Source organism: Camelus dromedarius, chromosome 24, assembly GCF_036321535.1.
Source record: "Camelus dromedarius isolate mCamDro1 chromosome 24, mCamDro1.pat, whole genome shotgun sequence".
NCBI lineage: Eukaryota > Metazoa > Chordata > Mammalia > Artiodactyla > Camelidae > Camelus > Camelus dromedarius.
In genome coordinates, this window is record NC_087459.1 from 16,343,523 (window position 1) to 16,358,789 (window position 15,267).

The following is a 15,267-nucleotide window of genomic DNA, read 5'->3' on the forward strand; positions in this document are numbered from 1 at the left end:
AAAACCAATACAAAATTGAATATATTCAGCACACAGTACATGCATACTCACATGCACTGCCATATCTCATTTTTCCTGGGCACACAGGGGGACCACATTCCCTATCCTCCTATACAGTTAGGGGTGGCCACGCCACTGAGTCCTAGCCAATGGCATGTGAGTGAAAGGGAAGTAGCCACTTCGAGGACTGGTCCCTAAAAACCTCCTCTGTGCTCATGTACTGTAGCCGTGAGATGTGAGTAACCTGGGTCCCTGACCCATCCCTTGGGGAAGAACTGCCCTGAGCACAAATATCCACTTTGGATTTCCAGGGAGTGAAAAGTAAACTTTTGCTGTGCTAAGGCACTGGAACTTGGAGGTCGGGTTTACCCTAACTAATGTACTTATGCACATACCCTGTGGGGCTCCTTTCTAATACGACTGATTTACTTTAAAAGCAAAGGCTTTATGTTGCTCACCAGCACCTAGCACAGGGCTGAGCATAAGGTAGGTGGCTCGATGAAGGCTTGCCAATTGAATAAATAAATGAACTGAACAGGTGAATCAATGTAACCCAAGTATCCTATAGAAAAAAATTAACCTCATGTGACTGAGGCAGCCTCTTGGCCTAGGAAGGATGGCACATTCCACTGAGAATATCTACCCCCTCTTGCATTAAGAGCAAGGACCTCCAGGCCACAAAGACACTGAGGGCCTTGTGGAGATAGCTGCAATAACAAAAAAATCAAATGACGATGTCCAAGACAACGTAGAAAGACAAACATAAAATCTGGAATAGATCGATAAGAGCCATTTTACGATGAATATTCACAACTCTGGGTGCAGGTGATAAAGACCCTGATGCATGTGTGTGTGTGTCTCTTGGAAAACTGGGCAGGTAATATTTGAATGAGAGATAACCAAGTTGACTGGAGTAAATAAATGTTATATTGATAACATTGTGAATTCTAAATTATATTAAATTTTCCTCTTTAATCTTGGAATAATATCATGTTTTTCAGTTCTCGCCTGAAGCCATTTAGGAATGTATGTGTGTGTGTGTGCATGCGCACATGTGCATACATGTGCAGGTATGTTAGAGTGAGAGGCAGAAATGAGCGGTGCTTTCTTTAGTAGAAGTCCAGGTGTTTGTAAAGAGAGTGGCGGTCCTTTCTTGGAAATCTGGGTCATTTCCCAGTCAGGGGTGGGTGGGGTCAGGACCAAGACCAGGGCTGTGTGCTTTCAGGTCAACTTGCGAGAAAAGGCCCAGTTCTCAAGTTTCTCTCTTGTCTTCCAATGGGCAACTTGCCTTGAATCCACCCCACAAGAAAACCACTCTGTCACTCTTTCGTGAGAACCCCCTGGAAAGCCAACACAACATACCTTCTGGAGTCTAGAAACCCCATAGAGTAGAGGGAGATTTCTCCGATGAGGGCATAATCTGGCACCATCATGGCCACTGTCCGAAACAAGGCCTGGAAAAGAAACAGCCACTCAGAACCTAAGCGCATACAGTGAACACTGAGGGAAACACACCTACAGAGGCAAAGAGAAGTAACAGCATCGTTCAGACCACCCAGTGTCAATCAAGGAAAGGACAGGAGGGCTGGAGGACAAATCAGTGCAGGGGGACTGCCTTGACTGGACAGACCCACTGCTCCATGAACCTCTTCACTAGCCTCGTCCAGGTGCGTGCTGTCACACTGGGACCCTCAGTGGTTGTGCGGAAGTCCTCAGGCCCCCCAGCAACACCTCGTCCTCCTGTGTCAAATGAGCCCCACTCAACTATGCGAACTTCCCAGTGCTCAATGCAGACAGCAGAAGTCACTCAGGGATGCAGGAAAAGTACATGTCAGGAGAATCCTGAAGTCAGGCAGGTCTTGATTTGAGTCCCTGCTCTGCTACCCACTAGCAGTAGGCAAGTTATGCAGTGCCTCTGGACCTCAGGTCTTTCGTCTCAAAATGGACTAATGACTGTCCCCTTTTCATAGTTATCATGAGAACAAATGTTATCATGTAAGTTCAGTGCGTAGAAAAGTGCGTGGCACACAGCTCAATAAACATCAACTACTGTTATTAATACCTTAGCTCTCAGAGGAGAAGTGACTGACCTGCCCCAGCACTGCAGTTAGAGGCAGAGCCAGGACTAGAGCGCAGGCTCCCTGACACCAGCCGTGGACGCTTTCTGCTAGGCCGCACTGTCGCATGAAAGCTGTCTGTGCAGACCTAACATGGTTGCTGGCGGGGAGGGGTGGGGTGGGGGAGTTACATCAACTGGGCACTGAAAAATAAAAATGAGAAAAGTGGGTCCAAATTCTACTTTGGGCCATGTAGACCTAGACAGGAGGAGTCACCTGGAGGCATCTCCTTGACTCCCTTTCCACTCCCAGGGAGGAGGAGGAGTGTTGTGTCTGCATCAGATTCCGGGGCACCAATCAGAATGCGCTTCTAACAGGTGAAGCATCGTGTACTAAAGTCAGTGCATGTGGGTTTGGCCAGGTCTCTCTTGTGTCTTCCACTCAGAGGAATGGAGTAATAGCTTAAAAGAAAGTCCTTAAAGAAGCGGGCCTGTTAGTCTCCGTCTGGTCGCTCTTTTCATGCCATTGGGGTGCTAGCTGCTCCTCCCACAGGGGAGGCCCAGTCATCTTGCACTTTGGGTTTTTTCCCTCCATGAGAGCCGCATGCTAAGGTCAGCTAGGGCCTGTTCACGCGAAGATGGCCTAGTTGGCATTCTTTCTGTCCGCCTTCAGAAGCACTCCGCTTCTCCCACTAGCAGCAGGGCCAATGCTTAGTGCCATGGTGATAGCTCAGGCCAGCTCAGCAGGAGGCACCGGGGACAAATAAGCCGTCTTGTTATCTTTCTAGCTGCCTGGAACAGCCTGGTTTTGCGTGGACACCACTTAGGCCTAACCAGCTTGGCTCCACGTGCTCCAGGCTTGGTTTACCAAAGTATTAGACTGTTGAAATTTGATGCTTTCTTAGAAGTAGATTTATTTTATTTGGCCTACAGTGCTTTTTTTTTTTTTTTTTTTTTTTTTTTTTTTTTTTTTTGCATTGAGCCAGGATCTAAAAATCAGTTTTCACATAGAAATCCAAAGTTCTGGCTTTTCCTGAAAAAGAAGATCTGACAATTCCTGCTTGGTAACAGTGGGCTTAGGCCTAGTAGGGACTGCTGCCTCCTGACAGGGCATTCGCCCGAGACCCTGCAAATGAGCCCAGCTGGCGTCTCTCGTTTATATTAACTGTCTGACCCCTGTAGACAACAGAAATAGTGACACTTAGTCCAGTGTTCATAGTTTCCTACTTGTTATTGGTTATTATGTGTATATTTCCTCTCGCCTCATGAGACTTCGCTCGGGAGGTAGCTGCATTCTAGGGCCAAGTAACATCTTTACTTCTCACAGCTGAAAAATGTCACCTGGTCTCATTATTTGGCTTCTGGGTGAGAGCCTCAGGTACTTCCAAAGATTTCTATACCATAAAGAACACCCAGAATTCATACACTCTGATGTTTACCTTGAGGTTATCCGGCAGCTCAGCCCTGCCGGCATACCCGGGGTTCATGGTGATGAAGACAGCACAGGTTGGGTTCAGAGACAGCTCAGTGCCTTCGAAGATGAACTTCTTTAGCTTCCGGATAATGGCTTGTTGAATGCTGAGGATCTGCTGAGCTACCACAGACAGTACTTCTACCTGGAGTGAGAATGGCCAGCTGATGCAAGCTCCTGTTTCTGACAGCCACCCACCCCACTCTGCCAGAGCCCCCTTCACTTAGCAAAGAAGGACCCCAACCGCTTGAGAACAAGACTCTCAAATTCAAAATTAGGAGCATGATTTAGGGTTTTGGTAAAGAAAAAGAAAATTGATGTGTCTATGTGTGTGCACATGTGCGTGTGTGTGTATGTGTGTAAATAGTTTCCATGGTATTGTATCTTTGTTCCAGCATCTAGCATAATGCTTGACCCATGGTATGCATATATTCAGTGTTGACTGGTTCAAATTGCATGCTTACATTTCCTGATCTCAACTCAAACAGAATTATGATGAATCTTTTGTACCCCTGCTATAGACTCCTCTCATATTCTATTTGCTTCATTTAATTTTTATTTCCCTTTGCTAGTTTGTAACAGCCTAGAGAGCAAAACCATTTCTTGCTCATCTTCGTATCATGAACACATGTAGAGTATCCGACACATAGGAGATACTAAAGAAATTTTTTAATGTGGGAGTGAATGAATGAATATGGTGAGGACACATATGTGAGTAAAACATGCATTTTGTCTTCTTGGGCTGTTTTTGTTTGGTTCATTGAGTACTTACTCAGTGCAAGGGGTCTTAAAGGAAACACAAGACGCTGACATGGAGGAGCTGAGAGCCCAGAAAAAAGGCCCTGCTTGTCCAACCCCTCCATTCTGTAGCCCAGTAGCAGGGTTACCTCAATCCTGTTGAACTCATCAAAGCAGGCCCATGCTCCAGCCTGGGCTAGTCCTTTGAAGAACTTCCCCATGGCTTTGTAATCCAGACCATCTGAGCAGTTGAAGACCACACACTAGGGAGAGGAAGGATGTGGGCACCATTCAGGATGAGTTCCCTCACATCTGAATTACCCTGCACCATGAAACAGGGGTGGGACTCCTCCCTTCCTGTTCCCCTGGAGGAGCTGGGTCCCCACTCTGCGTGTTATCCTAAACCGTTTTGAATTTCATGCCAACTGCCCTGGACAGGGGTCCAGAGAGGGATGGGAAGAGAGGGTGGGGCTGGACACCATTTCCCTACCTGCTTGGCCAAAGCTTTGGCCAGATCTTTGGTGGTTTCTGTCTTGCCTGTCCCAGCTGGACCCTCTGGTGCTCCCCCGAGGTTCAGCTTCAAAGCTCCCATCAGTGTCCTAAGGGGAAGAAAATAAGAACTCAGTGTCCAAGCCCTAAGGCACAGGAAAGAAACTGGCTTTCAGTTTATTTTGTCTTGACTCACTCAAATAATTAAACATTTTCCCCAGATTGTATGAGCAACACATCAGCACTGTAAAAAAATTGTTTTATTCAACATTGTAACTTCAGTGGCTGGTGCATGGGTGGCACCCATACGCATTTGTTTGAATGAAAGATTGAATGAATAAATGAATATATACACACTAAATGAATCAAATAGAAGTAAAAAAAAATTCTCATAAACTCCACATTCCAAATATTATCAGTGCTAATGGAATGATGAAAATAAATATGTTTCTCTCACTGGATTACAAACTCTTGTGTTCAGGACTCATATTTGATTCAGTTCCACATGGTAAGGGCAAGATAAATGTTGGCAATGAATGGTGTGCTATTTGTGGTTCTGCAACCTCTTGTATGAGTCACTATAATTTCAGTTAACACGCTGTCTTGTAATCACCTGAGTGTGTCTCTCTCGCCCTCATCCCAGTTAGTTGAGGGTTCCTGGAAGTCACGCATGGTGCATGGGAAAGTTCAAGAAATGGTTGTTGAATAGTGAATGGAACAAATAAAATGAATGAAGAACAGAAATCACAGAACATAGAAAACAAGCGATTGAGGACCGGAAAGAAAAAGTTTCTCAAGGTCCATCTTTAACTTTATAATTAAAAATAAATTTCCACTGTAAGGAACATATAACATCAAAGAAAAATCAAAACATCACAGAATTGACAAGTTCACAAAGGCCTGATTTCTAAAGTTATGAAGTCCAAGGAAAATGGCATAGCACTTTGCTGAGCGCAGAGTGACTGTGTCTCTTCACCAGAGTGGGTGGCAGAGCCCAGAGACTCCTTGCCTGGGTCCTCACGTGGCCCTTTTCTGTCTCTTTGTCCATGGGATCTCCAGGCACCTTCCTCATTCCTGCCATTGGGGAGTCTTCTACTTAAGAACTATGCCATTTTCAAGGACAGGCATCAGTGCTCTAATTGTTGGTTTGAACACATTAATTTGTGTTAGGACTCCTCCTGGGTTCTCATTTCTGGCCTAAGGCTAAGTTTCCATGCCCATCGGTGGGACCACGGCGACTCAGGGCAAAATTCTAAAACCTGAGAATCTGAAATATAGAAGGTAAAGGTAACAGACTCAAGATGCTCTAACCTTCCTCCCTAGAAGGTCTCCCCTTGGAAATTCTCTATTCGCCCTACGGGTCCTGGGGCGCCCCCGAGCATACCTGTAGCAGCGGTCAGTGAGGGGCGTGATCACCAGCCGGGGGGAGTTGCCCAGGTACTCGTAGCCGTACAAGGCTTCCGTCGTGATCATCCGCACCCGCACGTCCTCGGCCTCCCAGTAGTAGCGCAGCTGCGAGATCCACTGGAAATCGTTCAGATCACAGACACTGTCCTCAGATAACTTGGCTACCACGTCGCGAGCTGTGGGGACACAGATGCAGAAACACACACTCGCAGAGCCGTCAGCATCCTCCCGTCTCCGCGGATTCCTCAGAGAAGGTCTGAGAATGTCATCAACTCTCTCAACAGGTTTAGGCTGGTCTACCCTCCTTGCTCATCCCCGAACTGTACTTATACACGATACAAACTTACAGTATCAGCGGCTGTTATCCTTCCCAAACTTTTAGGCGGCTGACCCAGAGGGCTCTTGTAATACGAAGTTACCCCACATGCTGTCTTAGCCCCAGTGGGACCCTTCTGGCCATGTGACAGGCCTCGAGGCTATTCTAGGAGAGCACAGTCAGCTTGGGCTGACACAGCTGGCAAGGGAAGGGCTTCCTGAATCCATGTTAGATGTATTCTTTCCAGGGGAGGAGGGCCTGAGAAACCAACTGGGTGTGGTACCCTTCTAGGTTTTCTCCTTTCTCTCAAAGGACTGTAAACATAATTTAATCTTCTCATAGTGATGGGAGCCCTGAAGTGGAGGGGTGGACATAAATTTACGAGCATCACTCATTACTCTTCGGGTAACTCACAGGGCAAGAGCTCCTGCGATCTCAGAGCTAGCACAGCGGCTCGAAATCAGGATCTCAGAAACAACTTTGCAAAGGGACCCTTCCGTAAAGCCTACTGCCTCTCTGTGAGAGAAACCTTTATTACAGTAATGGCCAAAACCCTGCAAAGAAGAGTCCTTGAAGAAGATCGCACCAACAGCTCTTCCATTCTTCCCAAGGAACGTAGTTGCACTCCAGGTTCTTGGGAGAACCCACTGAGTGGTGGCAGGAGTAGAGGTGTGTGTGAGAGATTCCAGAGGAAGGTGAATGTCAAGAGACAGAGTGGAGGATGCCTTTGCTATGCAGAGTGTGTGTTCATGTGTTCATGCATGAATATGTGTGTGTGTGTGTGTGTGTGTGTGTGTGTACATGTGTGCGTATGTGTAAACTCAACCACTCTGGGGGTACCCTGGGCAGTAACCACGCCTGCACTTATTATTCTTACCAGCTGGATATGTGGCCAGATGAAGACCATATTCTCCCTTCTTTCCTCCCAGTTTTACGCTAGTCTATTCAAATAAAGTCAGATTGAAATGAGCATCAGTCTTACAGAGAGTAAGATGCCATGAAATGCCAGTAGGAAGCTGGGTGTGTGAGCAAGAGAGACATTGTTCCCAGGCAACTGGTTTGGTACAGCCCGAGTTTCCTTGGTGATAACGGAGCAAGGGTGTGGGGGTGGTTTGTTTTATATAAAGACCCTGGTTCTCCTGCCTCTTCCTCCTTCTCTCTCTCTCCCTCTCTTTTAGGAAGAGCTGGAAGGCATCCTCTCTCACCCACTCCCTCCCTGCATCACTGCTCATTTCCAGTCTCTTGAGTTTGGAATCAGACACAGGTTCAAACTACAAAAGAGCCTCAGTTACTTAATAACTGTGTGCCTCTCAGCAACTTATTTGCCTCTATAAACCTCAGGCTCTTAATCTGTGAATTGTATATAAAAATGAGACAACGTATGTCAAGCAAAGCTTGCACCAAGGAAGTATTCAAAATATTCGCTATGGTCAGTGCGAGGAAATTACTCCAAGTTGATAAATCTCAGAAATGGCTGTGGCCATCACTGTCTCAGTAAGAGTGCTGCTTGGAGAGGTTTGCAGAAATAAGATTGGGGTGGGAGGGGAAGATACAAGATAGATATACACAGAAGCATTGGCTCCCTCCTCTCCTTACCCCTCAATTACTCTTGGTTGGAGAAACCTCTCCCTAATAAGAAAAGGGACCTGAATTATTCCATCCAGGAGAAGGGAGAGAGGCAAGCTTGGCAGCTATTATTACTGGACAGTCAGTAGTGCAAGGGAAACCTCCTTGCTTACCGTGGACATCAATGACTGTGAGGGCCCCGAGGGTGAGTCGAGCCCCACTGCTCAGCTTTCCTCGTACCAGCTGGACAATCTGTGCAATCTGATCATTGCTCTTTTTCAGGAAATCCTGGCAGGGGCAGAGAAGGGGACAACAGGTTAAACTGGATTCTCTTCTGGTAATCCTGTCTCGGGAATGACACCATTCACCACCCCATGGCCCGAGCCAGACTCTTGAATGTCATTCCTCAAGCTTCCTTTACCTCACCCCAGTCATTAACCTCTAGACAAATTTCAAATGCGTTATGCTAACTGAAAGAAGTCAGATTTAAAAGGTTAGGTACTGTGTGATTTTATTTTTATTTTATTTATATTGTGGAAAAGACAAAACTGTAGGGATGGAAAACAGAATGGTATTTGCCAGAGAGTAAAGGGTTGACTACAAAGAACATGAGGGAATTTTGGGGTGTGTGGAACTGTTCTATATCAAAAAAATACATGCACCACAATGTTCACAGCAGCACTATTTACAATAGCCAAGACACGGAAACAACCCAAATATCCATCCACAGATGATTGGATAAAGAAGTTGTGGTATATTTATACAATGGAACACTACTCAGCCATAAAAAATGATAAAGTAACACCATTTGCAGCAACATGGATGGACCTGGAAATTGTCATTCTCAGTCAACTAAGCCAGAAAGAGAAAGAAAAATACCTTATCACTTCAATGTGGAATCTAAAAAAAGAGACAAATGAACCTACTTACAAAACAAAAGACTCACAGACATAGAAAACAAACTTATAGTTACCAGTGGGGGAAGGGGGTGGGAGAGGATAAATTGGGAGTTCAAGGTGTGCAAATACTAACTACTATATATAAAATAAGTAAATTTCTTCTGTATAGCATAGGAACTATATTCAATATCCTGTGGTAACCTATAAAGAAAAAGAATATGAAAACAAATATATGTCTGTATATATGTATGACTAAAACATTATGCTGTACACCAGAAACTGATGCGACATTGTAAACTGACTACACGTCAATAAAAAATAAAGGAAAATATAAATCAGGCTATAAACTAGAATTAACAAAATACCTGAAACTTTTTCAGATTAAAGTAGATGTGATAACTAAGTAAGAGCATGTAAACAAGTAATCCTGGATTAGATCCTGAAGCAGACAAAAAGACATGAGTGGGGCAACTGACCTAATTTAAATTAGCCTATTAAAGGTTTATAGATAAGATAATATTGTATCAGTGTTAATTTCCTGATTTGGATAATTGTACTGTGGCTACATAAGATGTTAATATATGGAGAATCTGGATGAAGGGTGTATGGGTATTCTTTGTATTATTTTTGCAATGTTATTTGTAAGTTTGAAAATTTTCAAAATAAAGAGTTAAACGATTAAAGTGAATTTTTTAAAAAGGAAAAAAAGTAAGATCACCTTAGGCTCAAATCTCACCTTCCCCACCTTCTAGCAATGTGATTCTGGGCGAATGATTTTAACTTTTGAGTCTCAGTGTACTGACCTGTCAGATCTAGATAATTACAGCTACTCTTCAAGTGGTATTGAGGATTAAATGAGAGAGTGTATATAAAGCACCTGGCACAGTGTCTGGTGTGAATAAAGTGTCCAGTAAATAGTGGTGGTTGTTGCTGCTGTTCATTGTAATATTCTTAGCACCTAGCAAAAGAAAAAGAAAAAAAAAGGCATTTTGATGCCTCCCCATCACCTATTCTGGACCAAGTGCCTTCAGTTGCTGGAATGCACCATGCTTTTCATCTTCAGACTTTTGCACATGCTGGTCTCTCACTCCCAGGAATGTTCTTCCTCCTGTTCTTTGCTTGGCTACCCCCTTATTCATATTTTATGTCTTCTCCTAGACACTGCTTCTCTGGGAAATCTTTCCCCTCTTACTTTTCTCCTTCCTCCCCATGTGTCCTGGATCCCTGTACTTTCCTTATCACAGTTCTGCAATAGAGCCTTTTAACCTCCCCCACCAGACTGTATATCCACGAGGACAGGGACCACGACTGTCTCATTCACCTCTAATTCCCTTTGCCTAGCAGCAAAGTTCTAGCTACAGATGTCAAACAAGTATTTGTTAAATGAACAACGGATAGATGGATTGATGGATGGCAATCCTGTACCAGCACCTGCTTCCTTTAGGATGCCAAGGCACATCATTCAGCATGTATGTAATCCAGGGCTTGGGTGTGTGATGGGAAGCATTCTACCCTCTTACAGGTAGGAAAACTGGGGTGCAGAGATACAGTCAGAGTTTTAAAAATTTCTTTTGTTTGTTTTGTGGGCTTTTTTGATGGGGGAAGATAATTAGGTTTACTTATTTATTTATTCTTAGAGGAAGTGCTGAGGAATGAACCCATGCTAAGCATGTACTCTACCACTTGAGCTATACCCTCCGCCCCTGAAAAGTCAGATTTTTTTAGTGTTTCTGAGGTTTGAAATGATGTACATGAAGGAAGTTTACAAGCGTAAAGTGCAGTACATCTATTAGGAATAATCAACAAGAAATCTGTAAAAATGTGAATCTTGGTCAAAAATTAATGTTCTAATTTTAATGCATAAAGAAAAATATAGTAAATTAAAATACATTCTGGTCCACAGACAATCATCTACAGGGGGAATAACAGGAGTTCTGATGAGATAATCATGGAAAACTACGCCACAGTAAAAAGGTTGGGAATGGAGTTACCGTTCATTCAGTCAATAAATATTTATACTGAGCGACTATGTACTCAACACTGCAATAACCCCCTGAGATACAACAGTGAGCAAAGCAGACGTGGCCTCTGTCCTGTGGGGTTTACAGTCTAGGATCTAAGCACTGAATAGTTTATGGCATCTCATTTAATCCTCCCCTAGCAGTATGGTGTGGTACTACAGTTCCTTGCATTTTATAGACAAGGAGACTGGGCTCAGCTTAAGTAACTTGCCCATGGTCACACAGTTAACAAGTGAAGGTGTCAGAATTTGAACCCAAGTCCATCCAGTGTGGGCCTCACCATTCAGTGTGGGCATCCCTGGCAGAACTGACTGGAAATACACAGATCTGTGGATAAACAGACTTGAGCATTCGTGGTCTCAAGGGAAAGCTGAAGGAAAAGCTGGAGATGGGTTTGTGCTGGGCTGAAGGTACTGAGAAGGGGTATGGTAGAGGAAGAGGAGAGGAAAACAGGACCAGGTGGCCTCTTGGCCCAAGAAGAAGACAAGGGGTCTCTGTTGGTGGCAATTCTGCCAGGTTGACACCTGGAAGCAAAGGCTGATAAAACTTAGAATCTTTTTGCCTAGAATTTCTGTCTGGGAAGAATTGTGAGAGTTCTTGCACCACAGAACTCCAGGACAGCACCAATTCCAAATTCTCTGTCCCACTGTCCCCAGAGAAGCCAGGGCTTCAGTGACACCGTAGGCCTAATTATTTTATTTAGAAAACATGGCTACTCCATGTCATTCAAATCCTAATCAAGCTTGAATCTCCTCTACAAGCTTCATGACAGGTTCACTTACCGGTAGGGTCTTTTCAACCAGGGCTTGGGAAACCTCCTGGGTCCAAAAGATGGAGGAGACACAGATAACCACCTGGCCAGGCCACTGCAAGACCCACTGATTACGAGGGACCTGGGAAAGTGCAATGGGGTACGTTGTAGGGTCAGTTCTTCTTGTGTGGTTTAAACTGACTTCCTAAACAATCCACCATCATCTCATGGCCTCTACAAAAACAGCATCTATCGCCAGCCACTAAGCCTACAGGGCTTCACATTTCTGGGACTATTGGTTTATGTCTTTTTCCCTGAATTTTATGGATAAGAAAAAGATCGTCATCAACAAGCTCATTAACTCCTTCCTTTGTTTTTGCTTTTGTTTTTATGCTCCCATGCAGGAATTTTGCATAGTTACAATCAAGATGCTGCTCAGAAAGTATTTGTAATCACTCTTTTTGATGGCTATCTAAATGGCTAACATTGCCGTGCTGCCCCCTAATTTTGTTAGCCATGCCCTGCCCCCAACTTTTTTTTTTAAACTGTAGATCAGGAAACTATGGCCTGAGAGCCAAATATGGCCATGTCTGTTTTTGCAAGTGAAGTTGTACTGTAACAGCCCCGCCCACTGTTGAACCTTTAGTCTATGGCTGCTTTTGCATTACAAAGGCAAAGACAGATAGGCGTGACCAGTGTGTGCAGCCTGCGGAGCTGAAAACATTCACTATCTGGCCCTTTACAGAAAAAGTTTGCTGTCAATTGTTGTAGATGTAAGTGCACAAAATAAGTTCATACAGGCGGCCGTTTTTCTTTAACTTAATTTTCGATTTGTAATTTATCACGGGACAAAGGACTGGCCTTTCATTTACTGTGCAAATGCTACTGAGAGGGACAGCAGCGTGTTAACTGAATATTCTTTTGTTTGATGGAAAAAGTCCTGGGAACGCGGGTGCCGGGGTGGGGCCTCAACATGAGCAAAACCTAAAGTAGAGGAGACTAAAGACCTAGTCTGCCAACAGTAACCTCACTATGAGCTGGCTGCAGAGTAAGTGTGACACCTTCTTTTCTCATACCTGGCCCCCTAAAGCCTTAGGAGCTTAATGAGTGTGCCCTTTGGGCCATGGATAATGTTAATGAAAAGCCTCGAGGGGAAGGATGCTTAACTGAAAGGGGCTCCAAGTAGACCACTTGCCATCAATACTTTTTGCAGAAAGGACTGGTGCACAGAAATCAGAGGATTTTGGCTCACAGGCTATGCGAGTGCCAGCTGCCTCTAACTGCAAACGTTTCATGTTCAGAAATATATACGTTGCCTCAGGATTTGTAGGGAAAGGAAGAAGAGGCACAGAGTGGATCAGGCGTTACTCAGCAGGAGAGGAGTGGGCTTTTAGTAGAAGACAAAGGAGCTATCACTTAACCTTCTCCCAAAAGTTCTTGGTGTGGCAACACCCTGGCATGTGGACCCCAACTTTCATTTACCTGGACGTATGCTTCAATCCCAAGTCTAATAACTTCCCGCATACTGGCAAGCATCATCTCTTCCACCTGCTGGAGCCACTTTTCCACCATGCCCTGCGGGTTGCAACAGACAGAGTCAGCAACAGTTAGCCAAGCCTGGAGGGAGGGGTTATGGGCAGAACCCAGCTCTTCTCTCTAGACAGGGCTGGAAGGAGGTCAAAGCTCGTGCTCCTTCAAGCCAATATTCTTGATTTGTTTTACACTTATTTACTGTATTCTAGGAAGTGTATGTCTCAAAAAAGGGGCAATAGGGAATTTTACCATTCATTTCTTTCACATCATTTTCTGAAAGACAATTTCTCAGAAGACAAATGACACATGTATGTTTCAGTTCATAAAATGAAGTGCTCGTTTCTAATTGGACAGTTTTAAGTCTTGCATTATTCCATTGGTTCCCAGACTTTGCTGTGCATTGGAATCATCTGGAGCTCTTCAAAAATGATGGATGTCTGACTCCCACTCCCAGAGATTCTAATTTAATTGGTATGGGATGCAACCAGGGCATTTAGTTTCAGTTGTGTGTGTGTGTGTGTGTGTGTGTGTTTTAAACTCTACAGGTAATTTGAATGGGCACCATATTATTCAGTGTAAGAATTTCAGGTAATTGTACCTGCTGACTTCAGTGCTTGTGAGCTAGCTGGTATCTGGTTTCAAGATGTGACTCCCGGTTGTTGCAACTCAAATGTGTGAGTGGCAAAAACGGCCAACAAAGCAAGGCCAAGAGTGCTTGTCTATTTCTACTGTAGGGTGCCATCATGTTCAGCAGAAGTAGAAGTAATTCACATTTTACTCATTCTATGAGGGCACATGTATGAAAAATTTGAGTTAAATGGCATTAATTCCATGATATATTATTGACCTTTACGAACACCTGCCCCTACTGGGCAGTTTATCAGTTGTCCATCTGACCGGATCACTTGAAATTGGGCTCTGCTTCTGGGCATCTGAACAGAATTAGCTGTTTGGATCTGATTCCTGCTACTGCCTCCGCATGAAGTTTGGTTGAAATCCTTCCACGGATTTAGTGTCACATGAATCTGTAGTATAACGTCCATCTTAGAGATAAGCAAACAGACCTGGAAAGATTAATTCCTCAAAGTCACCCAATCATCATGTAGTGGGATCTAGGTGTTCCACACCCAGGCAGTCTGGAACCAGAGTCCAAATGCTTAACCAACATGCTATCTGTCCCTCTCTATTGTGCTCTGTTACAAAGAAAAGAACCAAAAAATGGGTAAGTGGAGTTACTTTGGCGTGAGCTGGGTAGATTTTCTGTTTGAATGGAACGACTTCTTTTTCTGAGCTGATCATGCCCACAATCTCCAGGCTGTCGGTAAACTCCAGCTTGGCAATTCCTTCAAAGCACTTCTTCAAGTGTGGCTGCACTCGGAGGGGGTCCTTTGTCTCTGACAAGATCTCCAGCAGTTCGTCATTTGACAGGAAGAAGAACCTGTATCAAAGCACAGGAAGATGGCTCCTGGAATCTCTTCCGAGAGCTTCCTTGTCAAACAAGGTGATACTTCCCAACATTCACATGACATTCTGGTAAACACCAGCTATGTTCCAGAGTCTTATCTAAGGCCCACTCCCTCTCACCATTTTTCATTTAGGGCATAGAGAGTGAATATTGTTTTGACACTGAGATCAAGAGAAAAGATGAAAGCACATGTGGGTTTACTACGGTTGAGGGAGAGGGGTTGCCACCAGCTGAAAGAAACCTGGATAGAGCAGTGGTTCTTAACCTTGGCTGCACTTCAGTATCATCTATGGAGCTTATTTACAAAATTCCAATGCCAAAGTTCCACTACTCAGAGATTCTAATATAACTGCTCTGGGACTGGGTCTTTAAAAATCCCAGGTGATTTTTATGTGATTCTAATATGCAGTCATTGTTGAGAACCACTGAATAGGAGAAGACTTCATCTTTCCTTATCTCCAAGTATGACAGAAAATGTTACAGGTGTGTAGTAAGACATGCACCTTAATAATGAGCCTAATTACACACTCATTATTCACATTGTATATGAGAGAT

General features: G+C 44.2%; 1 protein-coding gene across 1 annotated transcript in view; it reads right to left on the bottom strand.

The window, feature by feature from the left end:
- DNAH3 (dynein axonemal heavy chain 3) overlaps positions 1-15,267 on the bottom strand; it is a 150,344-nt gene that overhangs the window by 76,254 nt on the left and 58,823 nt on the right. The window contains exons 26-34 of the mRNA XM_064478501.1: positions 14,484-14,685; positions 13,197-13,289; positions 11,746-11,856; positions 8,217-8,331; positions 6,139-6,337; positions 4,756-4,864; positions 4,415-4,528; positions 3,496-3,672; positions 1,363-1,454 (exon numbers count right to left, since the gene is read on the bottom strand). Of these exons, the coding sequence (XP_064334571.1) occupies positions 1,363-1,454; positions 3,496-3,672; positions 4,415-4,528; positions 4,756-4,864; positions 6,139-6,337; positions 8,217-8,331; positions 11,746-11,856; positions 13,197-13,289; positions 14,484-14,685 (1,212 nt within the window). The remainder of the gene's footprint in view (positions 1-1,362; positions 1,455-3,495; positions 3,673-4,414; positions 4,529-4,755; positions 4,865-6,138; positions 6,338-8,216; positions 8,332-11,745; positions 11,857-13,196; positions 13,290-14,483; positions 14,686-15,267) is intronic.